Source organism: Cyrtonyx montezumae, unplaced genomic scaffold, assembly GCF_038088225.1.
Source record: "Cyrtonyx montezumae isolate F1298 unplaced genomic scaffold, pur_monq_1.0 scaffold_9, whole genome shotgun sequence".
Taxonomy (NCBI): domain Eukaryota; kingdom Metazoa; phylum Chordata; class Aves; order Galliformes; family Odontophoridae; genus Cyrtonyx; species Cyrtonyx montezumae.
Window position 1 is genome coordinate 4,158,797 of NW_027072100.1, and position 19,608 is coordinate 4,178,404.

Sequence of the window (19,608 nt, forward strand, 5' to 3'; positions counted from 1 at the left end):
TCTTTTCTATTTTTCTGCCCCTCAATCTTTCTTAATAAGCAATCTGCAATGCGGGACACCCAGCTCTATCTGGATTTACAACATTAGAGTAGCAGTTAATACTTCTCAGCCTCATAATCCTTTAATTTAGGGGCAGCTCAAACATATGCAGTGGGATCGTGCACTGATTTATCCTGCAGCGGAGCTGGCAACACGCACTCAGGACTCAGCTCACATCAGTGCAGGAAAGCAAACACAATTTAGTGTTTATTTATTTATTTCAGTGCCCAGAACACTAAAGCCAGAGAGCAGTGTCCTCTAGTCCCACAGGGGAAAGCCAGAAGCCACACAGGGATGGCAGAGCTCAGGGCACGCAGCAGTCCTCACAAGCAATTCTGCAGAGGCTCTGAGGGCTCAGAGTAAAATAAGGATCAACGTGGGATGTGTCCAACACAATTAGGGAACAAAAAAAAATCCTGGGAGGTACCCAAAGGCTGCCTTCCCCCACCGAAGCCAAAGTAGGAGGGAGAGTTTTACAACAATTTCTCTTAAAATAACAACAAAATTGAAACTGCTACAGCCAGGCTTTCAGACAAGTGGTCCCAGCCGTATTTCCAAAGCAAACACTGCAGCACAGAGAAACAGAAATAAAAATGACTTCATGGATTTGCTTTGGCCCAGAGCTTGTAGAAATGAAAAATGAGCCAGCCTTCGAAAAGTCCCTTGTTTCCCAGGATCCAAGGTTTTATTAACAAGTTTGTTGGTAAGGATTTCTCAGCTCTGTATTTCTGATATAAAATACAGCCTGAAACAAGAGGTACACAGCTGTTATGTTTTTGTGCCCTGCAAAGGGACTGCAGACAGTGCCCTCCACTGGAGAGGCTCCAGGGCACAGGGATGCTCACCCTGCACTTCCCTGTGCTGCCAAACCCTGCCACCGTGGCTTTGCTGGCTTATAAGGATGGCACCTCACAACACAGAGCCATTCATGTGCCAATCTAACCAGTGAGCTGCTCTTCACTGTTCCCAGCACCTTTCCAATTGCACGCAGTTGTGCCTATCCATGAAGTAGCCAAAGCCATTCTTAAGTTAGCAAAACTGTCGAGGGGAAGAGGAAAACCATTCCTTCTCCCCTAACTTGGGAAAGGTAACAAAGAAAGCCTCCAACTTGCCAGGAATTTTTTTTTTCTCTCTACTGAGCTATCCTGTCTCTCCCTCCTCTGTAGCAAACCCCCATGCCCTTCTGCTCATGATTTGACCTCAGTGTATTTCATTCACCTATAAAAAAAACAGCATTACCCCTTGGGTCCAGATCAGGCCCATGCTTAAGTGTTATTCCTCACCATTAATTAATAGCTGAGCAATTTGTTCAGGTGGATCAGTCTGCCAAGGGGCACTGCCCCAGGAGCCAAGGTCTGCACTGCAAACGCTCTTCCAGGCCAGGTGCTCACAGCAGCTGCCCAAGAGAGGAGCAGCCGCTCTGACCTGCTCAGAAATCCTGCAGTACACTGCATGTTCTGCTGCTTCTTGCAACCCTGGCACAGCACTGCCTCCCTCTGCACATTGTGAGGCCCCAGGCAGAGTTAAAGCAAGTTTGAACGACAGGGTGTTGTTAGCACCATTGTTTATTTCCAGAGGGAGCAAGTCCCTGGCAAAAGGCACCCACTGCTGCTCCCGTTGCAGCATGGCAGTACAAGCAGCCCCACAGGGAACAAGTGGCCAGCTCAAAATGCAGACCACTCCAAAGCACATCTCCCAGGACAGCACGCCATCTTCACCCTAGAGCAAGGAGGAGCCGCCATCCCTTGCAGGAAGCCAGAAGAGGAGATGCATGGGAACTTTAACAAGAGCCATTCCCAAGGTAGCAGAGCAGCCAGCATGAAATCCAGCAGCCATCAAAGTCTGTTTCCAATGCCTGTACGTGTGCTGCTCCACGGTGAATCAGCTTCCTATGCTTGCGGAGCCCAGGTCTTGCTGAGTGCTCTGCTCTTGCTGTCAGCTCTCCACCCCTCTCTCATTTGCCTTTCCATAAGGATTCCAGAACTTGTATCCCACGTTTTAGCCAGCAGTTAACCCAGTTTATTACAATACAGATCTAACCTGGGAATATAAGGAAAAAAAAGATCACCCCTACATGGTATGGCCTTGCAGAGGACTTCTTTTTCCCCCCCAACTTTATAGTTCCCTCCTCTCCTTTTATAGCAAAATTTAAAACATTAAAATAATAAAATAAAAAGAGCAGAACAATCCTTCATGATAAGATTAAGGTCCTTGATGTGTGACTTTGTTTCAACGTGCCCAAGAACTGTCGTGCTTTCTCCTGCATGAAGAGTTGATCTCGGGTTCCACCACAGGCCACTGCTTTCCAAGCCCTGGTCATCTACGGAGGGAAAAGAAAGAACGTGTACAACACAGTCAAGGGAGAAGAAGGTGCTGGGGAGTAGCAAGACAAACACGATGCTGACACACTAAAACAATGTGCATAAACAAAGCAATCTGCTCCCTAGGGAAAACAAAAACAAAACTCCAGCCTGGGGGGTTACATTCAGCAGTTCCCCAGTTAAAAGCTCCGATGTAGAACCACCCAAAGCCTCTTTTAGGGCTTTCCCCTGCTTGCCTTGGGACCAAAGCCCCAAAGAATAAGCCCACTAAGCTTCACTGCACTGAACAGAGCCCAGAGGGATGAAAAGAATTCAACTGCAGCTTCCAGGTTTATTGCCAACCAGTTCAACACCTATGGAAGCCGCTCAGCCCCAGACTTGAAGGGTCACATTGGTCACAAAGACCATCCATCCTTAGCAGCAATTTGGTGCCTGTAGCTTCAACAGAGCCTCACACAGCACACAGGAAGAGCTGAAAAAAAAAATCAGATGTGCTTCAGACACTGTGTGAAGCGAAAGCCCTCATGACATGCTTTGCTATGCTGGGAAAACCTCTGCAAATCCTCTGATAAATGCAGCAAAGCAATGTATATATTGCCCTGAACTGGAAGTACCCATTTATGTGAATGGCAAATAACCAGAGTTTTATGTGCAATATTTGCTAACAGGAATGCCCCCTGCACACACAGCATGGCTTTGGGGATAATTTACGTTCAGCTCAAAGCTAAGAGAGCTTTCTTAATCTATAGCTGCCACTGCTAGCAGCACTAGTCTGGTACAACAAATCCCAAGAGCCCAGCAACACCACAGGCAGCTCTGCTGTCTTTGGGCTACAGGATTTCTCAGCACACCTGTACTCTGTCACCACACAAGCTGCCTTACTGCCACCCTCAAGTCACTTCCAGTGCTTTATTTATATGGATCTATTAGCACTCAGAGCAATACAACTCTACCTAGGACAGCAGGAGAAATGGAAGTGTTTAAGAGGGGCCTATTCTGAGAAGGGGAAGGAATTACACTGGCTGAGGAGTACTTATTTGTCAGAAGAAAGAGTTTTCACAACAGACGGATGCTCTATTTATCTGAAGACAGAGCCAAGGATGCTCTGTGAAGACTGCACCTGGGCTTTTCCTAGCATCTGAAAACACCTCCTCTCCCTGTTTTCACCCCTTACCAGGAAAAATATAGATTTCCACCCTACTAGAGAGTTTCCATGACTTGGCCCAGGCAAGTATCTGCAAAAACCATGCCCTTCTCCAAGGCACTCCACCAAATGAAGCAGGGATCCACTTCTTCTAATGCACTGTCTGCAACTACACCAGCTGGAGAAGACCTTACAGAGAACACAACCATTTATGTCCCCCAAAGGTTAAAAACCTCAATGGTCAACAGCCCTCAAAAGCACCAATATCAGCACAGGTTATAAGTTATCTTTGAGAGGCAAGTAAACATCATCCACTGGAGCTCTGTAATTCCACTGTGCATGTAAATGTCAGGATAAAGGCAGCCTATGCTGTCTGCAGCTCACAGATTTCACCACAACCTAGAAATACCCCTCACAGGGGTGGGAAATGCCTTTTTGGCACTTACATAGTGCCTCACAGAGTTGTTACAGACAGAGAAACAAAAAAGTTTAACCTACTGTTGTCCACCCAAGAAGCAGTTCCTGAAAAAAAAGCTTACTGCTGGGTTAGTCTAAATTTCTTGATGGGCTTAAACAACATACAGATTCCCAGGACAGAAATCCAGGGCCAAATAGGCCCTGCAGACCACAGCTCTGATGAGCCATGGGGCTTTGAGCCCTAGCAGAAGGGCAGGTTTGCAAGGAAAGCTGAGACAGCTGTAGTATGAGGCTGCTAGTTCATCACCTCCAAAACTGAGTGCCAAGACAGCCCTGACAGAGTACAGATGCCCACACAGGAGCACACTGTGTTCCTCTTGAGCTTGACCCCAATACTTCTCCTTCTGAAGAAGAACAGGGGCAGCACTACCAGCTAACCTGCTGATGGAAGGGAGCAGCTGCAGGGCTTACCGGTGCTGGAGGTCTGAAATGGCTTGGCATCTTCCTGTAGGACATTTTCTCTGACTGCACTTGGACAAAGGCTCTGTTGAGCAAGCCAGAGTCATTCTTCCTGTTTGAGGAGGAAAGGTTCAAGGATCGTGACAGGAAATTCACAGGCTGCAAAAGGAAAGAAAACTGCATAAAGAAAAAAGGCAATTTACTGATATTTGATAGGAGTGCTGATACTTGTCCTGGCCAAAATGTCAACTAACAAATCCCACCACTTCATCCACACACTATAAGGCAGCTGCAGGTGCCAAAGTCACTGCTGCTTTGCACAAGGCTTCTTTGGAGAGCTTACTAACCAAACCATGCTTGCACAGAAAAAAACAACAATGGTTATAAGAAATAAGCAACTAAACAAAAACACAGCCTTTGTCTTCTAAGATGAAGGTGCTTCTCACCCCTGCAGCCAGCCAAGGAAACCTCCAAGGATGAGAACACATAAGGCTTCTCCCCATCCCAGAGGTAGAAAAGCAGCTGGGCAGTAGTCAAACCACAAGGGAATTTGCATCTCCTTCTGCAGGCAGCTTTTGCACAAGAATTTCTGTTTATTCAGAGCTTATGCCCTTCCAGCTGTGATTCAGCCTGCAGCCCCTACACCATGCCTGGATTCTGGATCCCGCAGCCCTTGTGCTAAGTTGCTAGTATTAAAAAAAACAACTATTTCTGCTGTTTTAAAGGGCTAGAGGTGCCATACTTGCTAAGGTCAGAAAACAAAAGCAGTAGTGGTGGTGGGAAGAAGCCTGCAGCCAAGCCCAGGGAAGTGCTGGAAGGGCAGAAGAAGCCCTCTGTTTCAGCAGCACTGGGCCATAGGACAGCATAGATGCCTCAGAATATTCCCAGGAACAGTGTGCTGCTGCAGAAATGCTCCTTTTCCACAAGAAGCTATCTGCTTTGCTCTCCCTCTCAGCAGGACCACATCAAGGGCTCACACAGTTCTGTGGGTACACAGTGCAGGGAGTCAAACCAGCATATCATAGGTTCACAGGTACATTAGGTTGGAAAGGACCTACAAGATCATCTAGTCCAACCATCGTCCTAACACCATTCCTAACCACTAAACTACTAAATCAAATCCCTTAGCTATATCCCTTTGCAATGGGTCTGCAGGAACAGCTCCCTAAACCAGCCCCTGGAGGTCAAGAAAACACAAGTGGTGGGGTGAGAATGGAGAGGGCCACAATGTATTTAGAATTTTGGACACAAGGCACTTGTGCTTTGGTACTGGAGATCATGAACTTATAGAAGTCCCCTGCTTCCTCACCCACATGCCAAACTTGGCAACAGCAAGAAACCCCTCACCTGGGTTCTTTTGAAACAGATAGTTTTGGACAGAGCTGGCATATTTTGTGTCATATCTTCATCCACAATATCTAGGGCCAGTGACTTCCGGACCTTCTTGATTGGGCTCCTGTGCAACTGGGAAACACAAATACAAGTGTGAGCACAAGTCAACTCAGGGAACTCCCATCCTAATGGCCCAGGGTACACACCAAGCCCACATAACCCTCTATCTGCATCACACTAGCACCTCAGAAAGATGTGCTGCTGCCTTCCCCACCGCAGGGCACAGCAGCTTCTAGTTGTCTCCCTGATGCTTTTAAGTGCCACTGATTTAGAAGGGGAAACTCCTTCCAGGAGAAAGGGAAGGTCACATCACCTGGGGCTTCTGAGCCAAGAGACTTTTTGCACCAATCTACAGTCTGTGGGGAGCCCAACTTGCAGCAGATGCTTCAGGTCTGTCTTGAGTCTCTCCTTGCATGTTGGAGAGACAGCATCTCCTGGCACAGCCCTGAGTTCTGCATAAACCAGGCCACAGCTGGCAGTATTTTAAGCAGGCCTTAACCTCAGGAACACAAACAGTCTCACTCACTAACAGACAGCAGCCACATACTGAAAAACTTTTTGGCATAAACAGCAGGATGAACACAACCAGCAAAGACACCGCTCACAAGTACAGGGCAGCCCAATAGCAGATACTGGAAGCAAAACCAGTTCACCCCTTGTTTCCTTTTCTGTTTCTCAGGCTTCACGTCGTCCTCAATGATAAGTTCAATGCCAGCTTCACTTCGGAGCACCTCTTTTAGGTCTTCTTCCAGGTGAGGAGTCTGGGGCTTGTGCAAGGAGGGAGGAAGACAGAGCACATTACAATTTGCACACCAGGCAGACTTAGAATTCCCTCAATGAATAATGGGGCCAGGGTAACCCACAGGAACTCAAAGTGGGAAGACAAATATTATGAAGTATCTACTTCCCAGCAGGAAACAGATGACAGGATTCCTGTTAGCCTGACAGATTCACTTTCTCCAGGCACAGGGGAGACTCTTACCAGTTGAACCCCAGAAGTGCCATCAAGACACCAGTGTGTACTGAAGGCATGGTACTGAAACTGCCATCCCCACAGCACCCACATTAAGTCCATGTTAGAGATGTAGTGTTTCTTTGCTTTTCCTCAAGGTCATGAACCAAACACTGAGGCCATATTCAAAAGCTGTTTTGGATTGGCTGGGTTCTTTTTTGGCTGCTTTACAGAGGAGCTAGAAGTCCTGTGGCTACGTATCATGATACATGTTTGGTATGACAAGGTTTCCTTCATCCCCCTCATCTCAGCCCGGCACTACCAAACTGTACCATATTACTGCTCAAATAACATCAGGCTCACAGCTCTGCTGCAATCTATCCCACATCCCTTTTGTATTCACCAAGCAGCCTAGGAGAAAAGCACTGCCACCAGCAAGCAACAGACCTGTCCAGTACATACCAAAGGCCTGATTGGTCCATATTTTTCCAGGGCGTTTTTGAAAGGTGTTGGGGTGTGTGGAGCGTTGTCCACCACATATTTCTGATCTGGTGTGACAAACCTGGCAATGGAGAAGTAGAAAAGACTAAGGATAAGACGTGCTGTAAATCACAAAGCCTTCCAAACCCTCTCACTACACAAGCCACCTGCAGTCTCACGCGGTGACAACAGAAGCCATCTGTCTGGGTAAAGTATTCCTGGGGCATAAGCAGGGCCAAAGGCTCTCAGGGAACCTTCAGAAGGGAAAATATCCTTCAGAAACACCAGCTAGGCTTCTCCACTCTGCCAGCGCCAAGCACTCTCATCAGGAAGTGGTACAACACCTGTGGCATGACAGACCCCCACGGGCCAGTGCTACTCCATAGTGCTTCTGCTAGCAGAGCTCCTCGGGGCCAGTCAAAGCTTTGTGACCAGTGGAAATCCTGGTGCAATCACACTTGGAAAAGCCAAGCCAGCTCACAAGAACAGGATGTGGTTGCTGCTCTGGGCCACACCAGCTTTGCTAGCACAGCCAGCACCTCCACAAACTGTGCTGCATCGGTGTAGTGACATGCAGAGACAGGCCTGCCAGCAGAACACTCCTTGCACAGGGCACCCTCTCTCACCTGGCTGGGATGGTGCCTCAAGATCATTGTCCTGTCCCACAAGTCAGAGGATGCAGAGCTAAAAGGATGGATCTGAACAGTCTTTGTCAAGATCAAATCCCTTCACAGCTGGCAGAGGGCTCATGGCATGGTAATGCTTCCCAAAGATGTGCAAGGAAGGCAGCAGCCAACCTAGCAGCTGAGCACAACAGTGGTCATTTGGCTGAGGTCCCAACCAGATGGGACACTTGTTCCCTGCAGCTCACAGAGGAGCTGTTTTTGGGTGACATACTGATTTCAGGAAATCCCTCAGCTTGCCTTGTGATTCTCAGTAGTGCCAGCACTGGGGAAGGTTTGTTTGACTTGGATCAAACTCCTGCATGAAAAAGGATGCTGCTCAGGTTGGGATGAGCAAGAAAAAATACAGGACTTACGCTAAGTTTTTCTGGAGCAGAGGAGTCTTGTCCCTGTGCAGTGGGGTGGTGACAATCACCTTCTGACTGCACACAGGCGTAGAGGTAAGAGATGGGTTCTCTAGTTCTAGTGTATCCTGTTTGGTCCAAAAGTTTAAGAACTGCACAACACAGGAAAGAAACAGGAAAACACACTCAGTCTCAAACTTCCTAACACAGTATCATTAGTCACTACCTTTTTTCTTTTGTAAAAAAAAAAAAAAAAAAAAGGTGGAAAACCTGATGTAGGGACAACCCTTCCATACAGAATAACTCCCAATGGAGGATCTGTCCCAGCAAGATTTAGAGTGACTCTTGTTAAACACTAAGTGACAGAAGGGGAATTCATCTCAGCATGAGCTTGGACACCTTTTACTGAGATAGTCCAGCACATGGAGTAAGGCATCAGAGAAAGTGCCTCACACCTATAAAGTTTACTTCTCAAAAGAGGGTAAGCAGCCACAACTAGTCAGCTACAAGGTGGGAGGGAAGTCCCTGCTTATACTGGTCCAGATAAGGCCTAGCTATGTGGTGAAGAAACAGTGCCACCAGCACAACAAAAAGCCTGTTCTGAGTTCTGGTCAGCAACCACAAGGTCAGGCCAAGTAACACAGACTATCGACAGTGTGTTAAAAAATAAAGCTGTTTGTGTTACATTCAACTGATGGTATGGGTTCAGTCTGAGACTGACCTCCTCCGAGATCATGGAATCACAGAATTGAAGGGGTTGGAAGGGACCTATCAAGATCACTAAGTCCAACCCACCTGCTAAGCAGGTTCTCTACTGTAGATTACACAGAGAAAACATACAGGCAGGTTTTGAATATCCCCAGAGAAGGAGACTCTACAACTCCCGTGGGCAGCCTGTTTCACAGTGCTCTGTCACTCCCAAACTAAAGAAATTCTTTCCTCATACAGAGCTTTCTATGTTTTCAGATTCATTCCAGCCCTCTCAGCTTCTCACAACAGAACTGTACTACTCAGGTCTCACTTTGATTCCCCAGTTCTTGGTGGGTGTGCATTCAAGGTTGACCTGAATCTAGGTATCAGAGCATCCTATGGTGCTCTACCATGCACTGCTCAGGGCAGCAGAACACCAGAAATACAAAGTCCTGGGAGGTTCAGCTAAGGGAAACAGCATGTAAATGACAGACCAGCTGTGGAAGCTCTGCTAGATGGCATAACAGTGCAGCAGGATTTATCCTGTCTTACTGACAGAACTTCACTATGTCAAGGTAGGAGCCAGGGCGTGTGTGTGCCACAGCACTGCAGTAAGGAGTCTGTTGTGGGACCAGGTACAGACTTTACAAGAGTCATGGCAAAGATGGAAAAGTCCCAAACTTACTTTGTAACAAAGACAAGGCCCACGAGCCATATCCCTGAGCCACCAATCCGCAGGGATGCACCAGCAGGTGCTGTCCAGACATAACTAAAGTAAAAATAAGGAGGGAAAGCACGCTGTCGCAGCACTGCTATCCCCTGCCAGGGCAGCAATGCCCACACATGGAACCCTGGACAAGGAAGCACTGTGCTCTCTCCTGCAGTAGGCAGGTGCAGATCTGCATAGCAGTGCTCCTTCCTCACAGCAGGCATGTGGCCCCATCTATCATGCAGGGTAACTGGGCTTGGCCTGTGCTGCAAGTGCTCCTGCTGAGGGAATCGTAGGCTGCTCCTCCCACAGAAAGAGTAGCACTGAAGACAAGCAGTGCCAGAACCCAGCCCTGCACCTTGTTTTCCCAGAAACACACTCATACCCTATGCACTGGACCTGCCTAATGAAAGAGAGGAGAAAGACAAAGATGGCAGAGCTGATGGGATTACAGCATTAAGGCAAAGCACTGACATGTTTACTAGTTCATAAATAAACCCAAGCAGAGGAACCCACACTGGCCTGGGCCACTACTCCATACCTGAGATGGAGAGAAGGGCAGTGTCTTGACAGGAGTGCTCTTGGGCGTTATGCTGTTGCAGGAGTCAAGGAAGGAGACGCCAGAGCTGTGGGCATTTTCTGTGACAGGGGAGAGAGTGATCTTCCTCTTCTTCTGCCTCTTCAGCACAGAGGGCGGAGTGCCAAAGCTCACCTCTGCATGAGGCGAGATAGGGATGAGTTCCCCCTTGCTGCTCTTGCTCAGGTCGGAGATGGTGTGGCCATCCAGGCGGTACTCAGTCACGTTGGGCAGGGATGGTGCTGATTTGCTGGGCGTCTGCCTCACCGGGCTGCTGCTACTGCTGCTGCTGCCAGCAGAGGGTTCCTCAGGCAGGTCAAACTGGGACAGGTCACACCACCCATCCGGGTCCTGCATACAAGAGAAGCCATCAGCAGCAGCCCAGGAAGGAAAGCTGAGCAGCTGGCTGGTGTAAATACAGAGGTTAACTGGGAGGTGAAATAAGCAGGTGTGCAATACTGCACTGAACTGTGCAAGGAGCCTGGCTACAGAAGAACTCAAGCTCTCCTTTCTCTGTGGTCAGTACAGCTGAGAACCAGACCACAGACCTGATCCAGCTGAAAGCTGTGTGTAGGGCAGTTTTTTTCTATTTATGCTAGGTCGGTTTCCCAGTTGGGTTCACAGCACAGCTGCAACACACAGCTGCATCCACACACAGGGCAAAACAGAAGTGGTTGGGGACAGAGTCTGAAAAGGTGACTGTTGCCAAACTTGGTCACACCAGTATGGGTGGATACAGGGTTAGCTGTAAAGCACACTGCTGTAAACAGATGAAAAATAGCCAGGCCATTCACAGCTCAATCCCATCAATACAAGTACTTTTCAAACAGGCCTCTAAGGACCCACAAATTGGCCATTAAGCCTTGGGCACCAAGCCTCTGCTCTCCTGTGAATATTTCACAGATAATCAGCTCATAAGCCAACCTACAGAGATATTTCCCTTTGTACAAAGCATTCTGGAGATGAATCAAACTGGAGGCTAATCTAAAGGAATCCACCCAACTCTCCTCAGGATGCCTATGGCGATGAGCAAACTGACCCAGCAAGTTCACTCCATGGAACAGTGGTGGAAATCAGGTCCCATAAGTCTCCCTCCACTAGCTGAAGGAGCAAAGGTGTGCTACTTACAGATTCAATCATGTCCAGAGCTTCATTTAATGCTGGGACAGAAGAAGGGCACAGATAATTGGCAGCTTCGACGACCCATTTGTACGGAGATGCAACAGATGCTGAGGTATCCTCAGGCACCACATCATCTGGGGTCCCTTCCTCGTTGTGCTCAGCCAGTTCAGCAGCTGGCAGCTCTGAGGGTAACTCCTGCAAACCCGTCACCTCCTCATCGCTGACATCCTCCTCCTTTACTTCAGAGTTATCAACTGTCCTGTTTGACATAACAGTCTTCACACAGACAAGAAAGGAATTCCAGCCATTAGCAGAAACCAAGTGAACAAGATCAAGTCCTAAGCCACAAGCACAGATCCTTGTGCTCACTCTGCCCCTCCTGCTTTCCTACCAGCCACTCAGATTGTCTTACATTCGTGTCCTCCCTCACTGCTCCATCCCATACATCACCTGAAGGAGCCCATACAAATTAAGAGCAGGACTATTTAAGTGAGGATCTCTCTCAAGAGCATTCCATAACAATAGCAGAACAAAGTCTGGGCAGGTAGCTGTAACTCCACACTTCCTTTGAAGAGTCTGCCTTTGAAAGTGTCATGCTTTCTTCACACAAATAACCACGTGTACTTTCCCTGCTTTCTATTTTAAAGGGTGAGAACATAGTACCTCCTCATCACACACACACCCCCTCATCACTGCACATCGTGGAGCAGCCACTCCCCTGCTAGCAGGGGTACAGTGGAGCCTCCAGAAAATGTTCAGACTCCAACACAGACTTGACACAGGGGGTAGCAAGATAACAATAGCAGACTGCTGTCTTCCATTTGGATAACACACCCAGGCACACATTATACTGCTAGCTTCTGGAGGGAGAGAGTTCCCAGAAGTCAGTGGACTTGGAGAAGGGACTCTATGTAGACAACAGGCTGTGCAAAGGCAGCATTAGAGGCAGCAGAAGATTAACTGAACAGCTCTGCTGCACATCAGCAGAGCAGGGACGGACCCAGCTGCCCACATACTTGTACAGTACCTGGCTCCCAGCTCTTGTTTCGCTTTGGCTCTCATTGTCATCCACTTCCACTAGCAAGTACAGTTGCTGGGACTCCTTTGTTTCGTTGAGGAAGCCTCCCGTGTCCACTTTGCGCTTGATGGTGGAGTTCCAGTGATTCTTCACAGCATTGTCAGTCCTGCAGAGAAAACAGAAGAAAACAAAAAGTCACCATTAACTACTGTTAATGTAGCCTTAAAGCACAGATAAGAGCTCCTGTGAGCTCCCCAGCCCCATCCTGTGAGACCAACACACGGATTTCCACGGGCCACGCAGCTTGTACCAGTGAAAAAAGACACCCTACCTCCCAGGCAGAAGCTTGGCAATCTCTGCCCAGCGATTCCCCAAAACCTTGTGGGCCTCAAAAATGATGCGATCCTCCTCCTCTGTCCAGGAGGATTTCTTCACCTCAGGGTTCAGGTGGTTATGCCAGCGCTCCCGACACTGCTTCCCCAAGCGTCCTTTCAGGTGCTTGGCTATCAGAGTCCATTGCTTGGTGCCATATTTTTTAACCAGTTCAATTACCTTTGAAGAAAGCAGTAAGGAAATAAGGAAATGGAGCAAAGGAGGGGAAGGTCAATACAAACATTGCTTCACATTTCATCTGTGCTGAGATGAGGTGTGGGCAGACACAGAAGGATCCATCAAGGAAAAAAAGCTGGAGGGAATCCAGCACTGACAGGTGAAAAACATTTCTGTGAGCAACAGTTCAACCAAATGCCTGGAAGAGGCAGTTTTCGTGCAGCCATTTTGCCACTTGACACCTAGCGGATGTGGATGATGGCTCACAGAGGGCTGCGATGGAGATGGGCAGGTGCAGTGAGCAACAAGTCAGAGCAAAGCATCACATCCCATGTGCTCCAAGCCTTCTCTGACCTCCTTCCTTCCCAAGGACCTGGCTGCATGAATGGAGTTCCCACCATATCCACACTGCTCTGCCTGCTGGGACAGCACGGCACAATCCTCCTTTAACAGAGGTTATAACCTACAGCTCCATGCCCCACTAACAGCAGGACTCATGGTGCAAGCACCGAAGCAGAAATGAGCAACATTCACTTTGCAATTTCCTCTTCACCTTGGACTTCGACACGTCTGCCTGAAGCTCAGTGCAAATGCTCATTTCTGACTGGCCTGAAATATACCCATGCAACAAAGCAACGTAACAACCTGCTGCCTGCAGAACTCAGCCTGCTAAAATCTCAGAGAGAAGGCCAGATGACTCCAAAAGAACATTTTCACCCTGTCCAGCAGTGCTTGGCTGAAAGGTGCAGGTAGTAGATGCATCACAGAGCCTGCTCACAGGGTTCTTGGTCCATAACTAGCATCCCTACTGCAGACTGACTGCCTGGGGCAAACAAGTGGGCCACAGATACTCATGTCCAAGGACCTGGAGAGTTTGCAGAGCAAAGCTATGCATAGTTTCAGAAAGCTGGAGCCTGGCTTGACCACAATGGGATGGCTGGCAATCAGGACATGAGAACACCAGGGGAAAGTAGGCAGCAACTTGTTCTGCTATAGGAGGGCATTGTTATAAGCCTCCTCAGGAAGTGTTTGACAAAAAACAGACAGAAAGCCCCAGAGGCATAAGGGATTATAATGGGTGTAAAATGGAAAGAAATGGGTGAGCAGGGATGTTACAGGGAATCTGATGAACTAGGAAATGTTGCAACAGAACACACATAACTAGGAATTAAGTTCATCCTTTCTTAAGGACGTCTGAGCTGTTTGCTCTCAGCTCACTCTGGAACCAGCAGAGTCTCAGAACTCACAATTCATCTGTCAAATATTAGACACCATGGAACAGAAAAAGCCAGATTTATTTTCTTGAAGGCTCATCATGGCCAGGTCAGGCAGAGAACTACAAGCAGATGGATGAATTAATTCCCATATCTGCTTGCTCCATTGCTACTTCAGCAGTATGAGGAGGGAGAGCGTTCAGCTGAAGATGCCTAGGCCCACTTCTGCTCATCATGACCATGGCTGCATTAGGCTGCTCACAACAGTTCAAGAGTGGAACTCGTATGGATGTCCACCACTGGAAAGAACTACTTACAGCTTCTAAGACCAGAGGGACTGACACCTCCACCTACTCCAGAGAGGGTCACAGTCCAGTGCTCAGACTCTCACTTGCCTGACTTACCTTTTGGTCCTCCTCTTTGGTCCAAGGGCCCTTAACCAAGTCTGGGTTCAACACCCTGAGCCACCGGTACTGACACTGCTGGTCACTGCGGTTCTGGGAAAAGGAGTCAGAGCAGACATACATGGGACTGGGAGCTCCAAAAACCCCCACAGAAACACAGCAGTCCTCACATACACAGTGTGCCCCATGGAAAAAGTACAGGTGCATACAGAACGCACATTATGGCTATAGTGCAGAGTACAGGAACCTCAATGTCTCACTCCAGCTCCCAACAAACTCACCCATGAACTCCTGTAAGCAAGAAGGACGTGCCACCCTGTCCTAGAGGAGCACTAAATTTGTTCAACAGTAGCAGCCATAGAACAAAGTTCAACCGTACGAGGCACTGCAGAGACAGCCAGTGCCCTGAGCACAAGAAACAGCATGCAAACACTACGATTCCCAACCAGGTAAAGGGGCACTTACAGGAAAGTGGCTGGCCAGGAACTTCCAGTCATTCTGCCCATAATGTCTTACTAACATCTTCAGCTGCTCATCCTGCAAAGAACAAAGACATCCACTTTCACATACACTGAGCAAAACATGCCAAGGTCACCCCAAGGCTAACAGCATCAACAGAACCATCTACATACTTTTAACTGTTGAACTTTTTATGTCTGCATTACAAGGAGGAGGGTATGAGGGCCCTTTAACATTGATGCAGCGCATGGAGCCCAGCTGGAACACTTCTGGCTCAGAGCTCTGTACTAGGGTGAGTTCCTGGTGCAATCATGATGAGAGCAGAGTACAAACCAAGCTCAGATGCTGTGGTCACATTCAGGCCCACCTCAAGCTCTGTTCCAGCACAGTTTGGTTCAAACTGTGCAACCAGAACTATTTGCTTATCCAGCCCCAGTATGCTCCTGAGCAAGCAAGCCCATCTCTCAGCTCACATACTGCTTTTGTCTGGTCGAAGAAACAGACTGTTCTAAGTACATCACCACTAGCCAGGCAGCCTGCTGCCTCTACACACTGGCAGGTTCTACAGCACTTCTCTCACAAACTCTGCACTACAGCCCAGGTTTTCCTGCTCTTACAGCTCACACAAAGCCTATTATGGGCTTTCTTGCCTGTGGGCAAGGAAATGAAACACCTTACGGGTGGGCAAATGTAAGAAACAATTCCCTGCCCAACATAAGCCCAAGGCTTTGATCTCTGCACAAAAGGCCACTCTTGCTTGATGCTCAGAGCCCAAGGGAAATGAGTTGTCTTGTAGCTTTCACTATGAGACTATGGAGGGACTGGAAGAAGGACAGAAAACATGCCATCTCACTTCAGGCTCTTTACCACAACCCTAACAGTTCCAACTCTATCAACTTTAGCTACAGAAGAGGGAAGACATCTGCACTGCATGAACCAGCTCCAGGCCTCAGCCAGCTCCCAGCAGCCCGCTGCAGGCAGCTGACACCTCACTGCAGGCCCAGCTACCGAAGCGATCAGAGCGATTTGCTCCCCGAGCTTCAAACTCCCCTGACCTTCCCCTCATTAAGGCCTCAGCAAAAGAAAGGCCCTTCCCCAGGGACAAGACACCGCGAGCGGGTGTTGTGGCAGCAGGATGAGGCTCTCACCGAGCAATACCCACACCCCCGCGTGCGGCGGGCAGCCGGCCCTCACTCACCTCCTCCTGCGTCCACTTGACCTTGCACCTGCCGTCCCGCTGCTCGGGCACATCCGAGTCCGTGTCCTGGCAGTGCAGCTCATCCTGGTCCTCACTGCAGAGAGCAACAGGCGGAGCGTCACCGCCTCCTCCGGGAAAAGCGCGGCATAGGGAGCACCCCAAATCCACCCCGCACCCCCACCCGCCCTGAGCTCCGGGACCCCGCCCTGAGCTCGCCGATCCGGCGCTGACACGGAGAACTCCTTCTGCTCCGGCTCCGCGTGCCCCAGCCCCGCACCCTCCCCCTCCACGCATCTCTCCTCCGGCGCTGCCGGGACACAGAGAAGCGCACGGCGGGCCCAAGGCCGGGTACCGCCATCAGCCGCCGGGCCCAGGCGGAGGGCAGCGCGAAGAGGCGGGCGGGCGGGACAGCAGCTCCGAGCCGGGCTCCTCCGTCCTACCCGCACCGCTCTGAGTCCCCGAGCTCCCCGCTCGCTGTCCGCCAGCGACAAGACGCGAGATCGCCCCCGCGCCGGGTAGAGCCGCTCACCCGCGGCTGCGGCGCGCCATGGCGGCGGCGGCGGCGCTTTCCTATCTCGCGCCAACGGCTGCCCCCCCCCCGCGCGGGGCCGGGCCGCGCCTGCGCACTGCGCCAGCGCCCGCACAAAGAGGCGCGCGCGCGGGAGGGCGCCCTTCGTCACGGCCCCGCACCCACTCGTGTCCGTTCCCAGGTGCGCGGGATGCGTGCTTAGCAGCCAACCCCCACACCCGCAAGGTGAGGGTACGCAGCAGTTCGCGATCGCCTGCCTGGCTGCTGGAACTAACGCACAGCCCTCCCTCTCCTAAATGAATTGAATTAGGGAACGAGCCCATTAATTGACTGCCAGAACTATAAAAGCGCTTTAAGCAGCGCTGCTAAAGGAAGGGCTGCGATCCTGGGAGAAGCCACTGTGGAAGTTAAAGGCGAGTGGTGCTCTTCTTATTTCCTATTTATAAAACATATAGGTTTTATATATATACCATTTCCCACTCTACATAGGTGCTATTTAAGGCTGCGTTTAAGAAGTGCTTTGGTCTTTCAAATGTTTCCTTTTGGAATAGGCGCGTAGCTATTCTCCCATATAAACCTGGGAGCTTTTTGCCTTTGCTCTTAAAGAGCTCTATGTGATGAGACTTCTGATGCTGTGTGTCCCCACGCCATCCTAGTGCTGTACCCTCTTGCTGCTGGAGCAGCAGCTGTGTCTGTAAGACCTCCATGCTACCCCTAGAGGGACACAGCCTGGCTCCACCTAGGATCAGTGCTGTCCTGATCTCAGGAATGGGAATAAAGCTTCACTAATAGCCATCCCAATGTCCCCTGCAATAGGGGACCTTCAAGGCTTCCTGCACCTAGGGGTGCAAACAAAACTAAGAGCAGCACTATGCTGGCTGTGTGAGCACAGATCTAGGGATGCTACCTTGTCTCCAGTATGGGGTTGAAAGAGCCATTCCCTAGTGCTGCAGTGTGGGCCCTGTGCCCCATGAGGAGACGGGGCAGGAACGGTACCCTGCTTGGGTTTGAAAGGATGCTGATGGGGGTAGCCCTTAAACTGTGTGCTCCAACAGGGACTCCAGCCCAGCGCCATGCTGTCCTCCCAGCAGCACAGCATCCTGACCATTAAGGACCTCCTGGACAACGGATTTGTGGCTGGGACCTTTGGGCACACTCACTTCTCCCCTGTGTGCAGTTACTACCTGAACTCCAGTAGTGCCCCGAAGCAGAGTACCTGGGAGCTGCTGACAGATGCGGACACCACCAGGGGGAACTCTACGTGCATGGCGACACAGTCCATGGGCAGCGGTGTGCGGGCCGGCCAGGGCTCCTCGGACCTCAGCTCCTTCTCCTTCTGCAAGAGCCCCTCGGGCCCCGCCGTACTCGACCTGTCAGCCGTGCCCTGCGAGCTGCCTGCCGGGCCCGACTGCTCGCTGGACGTGGCATCGAGGAACACCTCCACACCGTGCAAGGCCAGGAGGTGCCTCAAGGAGAGCACCGAGCTGCTGAGTGACCTGCCCTCCCCTGGGAAGCCCCCAGCACCCAGGTGGGAGATCTCAGAAATAAAGCCCCCTCTGGATGCCAGCCTTGATGTCAGCTTCGTGGGGTGCTCCAAGCTGGATGTGTCGCTGCTGAGCACCCCCGTGGTGGTCCCTGCAGCCTGGCCCAGGAGGCATGTGGCTCTGCCCCACGAGGCCCAGCTGGGCGATGCAGAGCCTGGCTCTGTGCTCCTGCACCAGGCCCCGGGGCCGTGCTGGTGAGGGGTAATGTGAAGTTTTTTCCCCGTGGCAGGAGGTGCCCTGCTGCCTTTCTCCTGCTGCCTTTCTCCTGCTGCCTTTTGTATGAAAGTAATAAAGCTTTAAACTTCCTCCTGCGTGCCTTCCTGCAGGCTGGGCCTTGCTCGGTGCTCTTGTACTCCTGACTGATGGAGCATGAGGGCCCTTGGCCTGGCACACCTGCTGTGCTCCTGCAGCTGCTGGAGCTGCTCTTCCTGCCTCACGTTTCCACTCTTTTGCTGACACCAGCTTTCAGGGCACTTACAGGTTGCTGAGGAAATGTTGTTGTCTCCTGTCTTCTTTCTGGGATGGATGAAGTGGTAAAATACTATGTGAGAGTGAATGGGGGAAGCAACTTGTTTCCCACACCTGGGGAATCTGTCCTGTTTACCCCAGCTGGGTTCCTTCCCTTACTGAAAGCCTTCATTGGATCAAACTTCTGCCCATCAGCAATAAAGCTTACAAGTACTTTAGTTCCTCAATCAAAGCAGTACTTCTGTTCATAGAACAACAATTTAAACACTTCCCAAGGGCCAAAGGGCTGTTCTGAAAGACAGAAGGCTCTGCACACATTTCACAGCAGATATTCTGGCCAAAACAACCTCCATTCAGTGAAAAAAAAGCTGTTGTTTTACTTCAGCTGTCAGCACAAGGCACAAACAGCACACAGGGAGCTGCTTGTATTCACTAGCTGCTCAGATGACTTCTTTCTAAAATTCATGTTACAACATCAGGAACAGGTGACAAAAACAACACTTGAAAAGGGACACAGAGGGCATATTTACAGTTTGCAGTCTAAACAGCAAAAGAACAGTAATAACCAGATCTATAATTAGCAAGAAGATCACACAGTTGTTTGGTTCAGCTGTAGCCTGCACCGGTTGACTGACTGGTATTGATACTGTGGGGGAAAGATAAGGCTTATTATGTAAATCTGGAGCTGGCACAAACAAAGTGCTGCTGTGAGTGAGAAGCACAACTGTGTTATTAAAGAAAAATAAATGAAAGAGGAAGAGATGAAAACTTTGAAACACACTGCTATGGTGAAAGACTGCCTGCAAAGTATACAGAGTATACCAAAGGGGGGAGGAAGACAAACCTTTTGGAAAAGAAGCAGCTTTTACATTAAAAAACATGGCAGAGAAAGATAA

At 49.9% G+C, this 19,608-nt stretch overlaps 3 protein-coding genes across 4 annotated transcripts in view; 1 reads left to right on the forward strand and 2 right to left on the reverse strand.

Annotated features, from left to right (window-relative positions):
• SGK2 (serum/glucocorticoid regulated kinase 2) overlaps window positions 1–19,608 on the reverse strand; it is a 358,288-nt gene that overhangs the window by 317,689 nt on the left and 20,991 nt on the right. The gene's annotated exons all lie outside the window — the stretch shown is intronic.
• On the reverse strand, window positions 2,192–16,759 carry MYBL2 (MYB proto-oncogene like 2). Its single transcript, XM_065754156.1, has 14 exons — window positions 16,701–16,759; window positions 16,172–16,265; window positions 14,980–15,051; window positions 14,515–14,607; window positions 12,679–12,899; window positions 12,357–12,513; window positions 11,336–11,605; window positions 10,172–10,558; window positions 8,244–8,383; window positions 7,187–7,286; window positions 6,426–6,539; window positions 5,728–5,844; window positions 4,393–4,539; window positions 2,192–2,359 (listed from the first exon to the last, which is right to left on the reverse strand). Exons 1-14 carry the CDS (start codon window positions 16,718–16,720, stop codon window positions 2,231–2,233), a joined length of 2,061 nt encoding a protein of 686 aa, XP_065610228.1. The 5' UTR covers window positions 16,721–16,759; the 3' UTR covers window positions 2,192–2,230.
• Window positions 17,760–18,447, forward strand: LOC136060063 (uncharacterized). Its single transcript, XM_065754335.1, has one exon. The coding sequence runs from the start codon at window positions 17,774–17,776 to the stop codon at window positions 18,440–18,442; it is 669 nt and encodes a 222-aa protein (XP_065610407.1). The 5' UTR covers window positions 17,760–17,773; the 3' UTR covers window positions 18,443–18,447.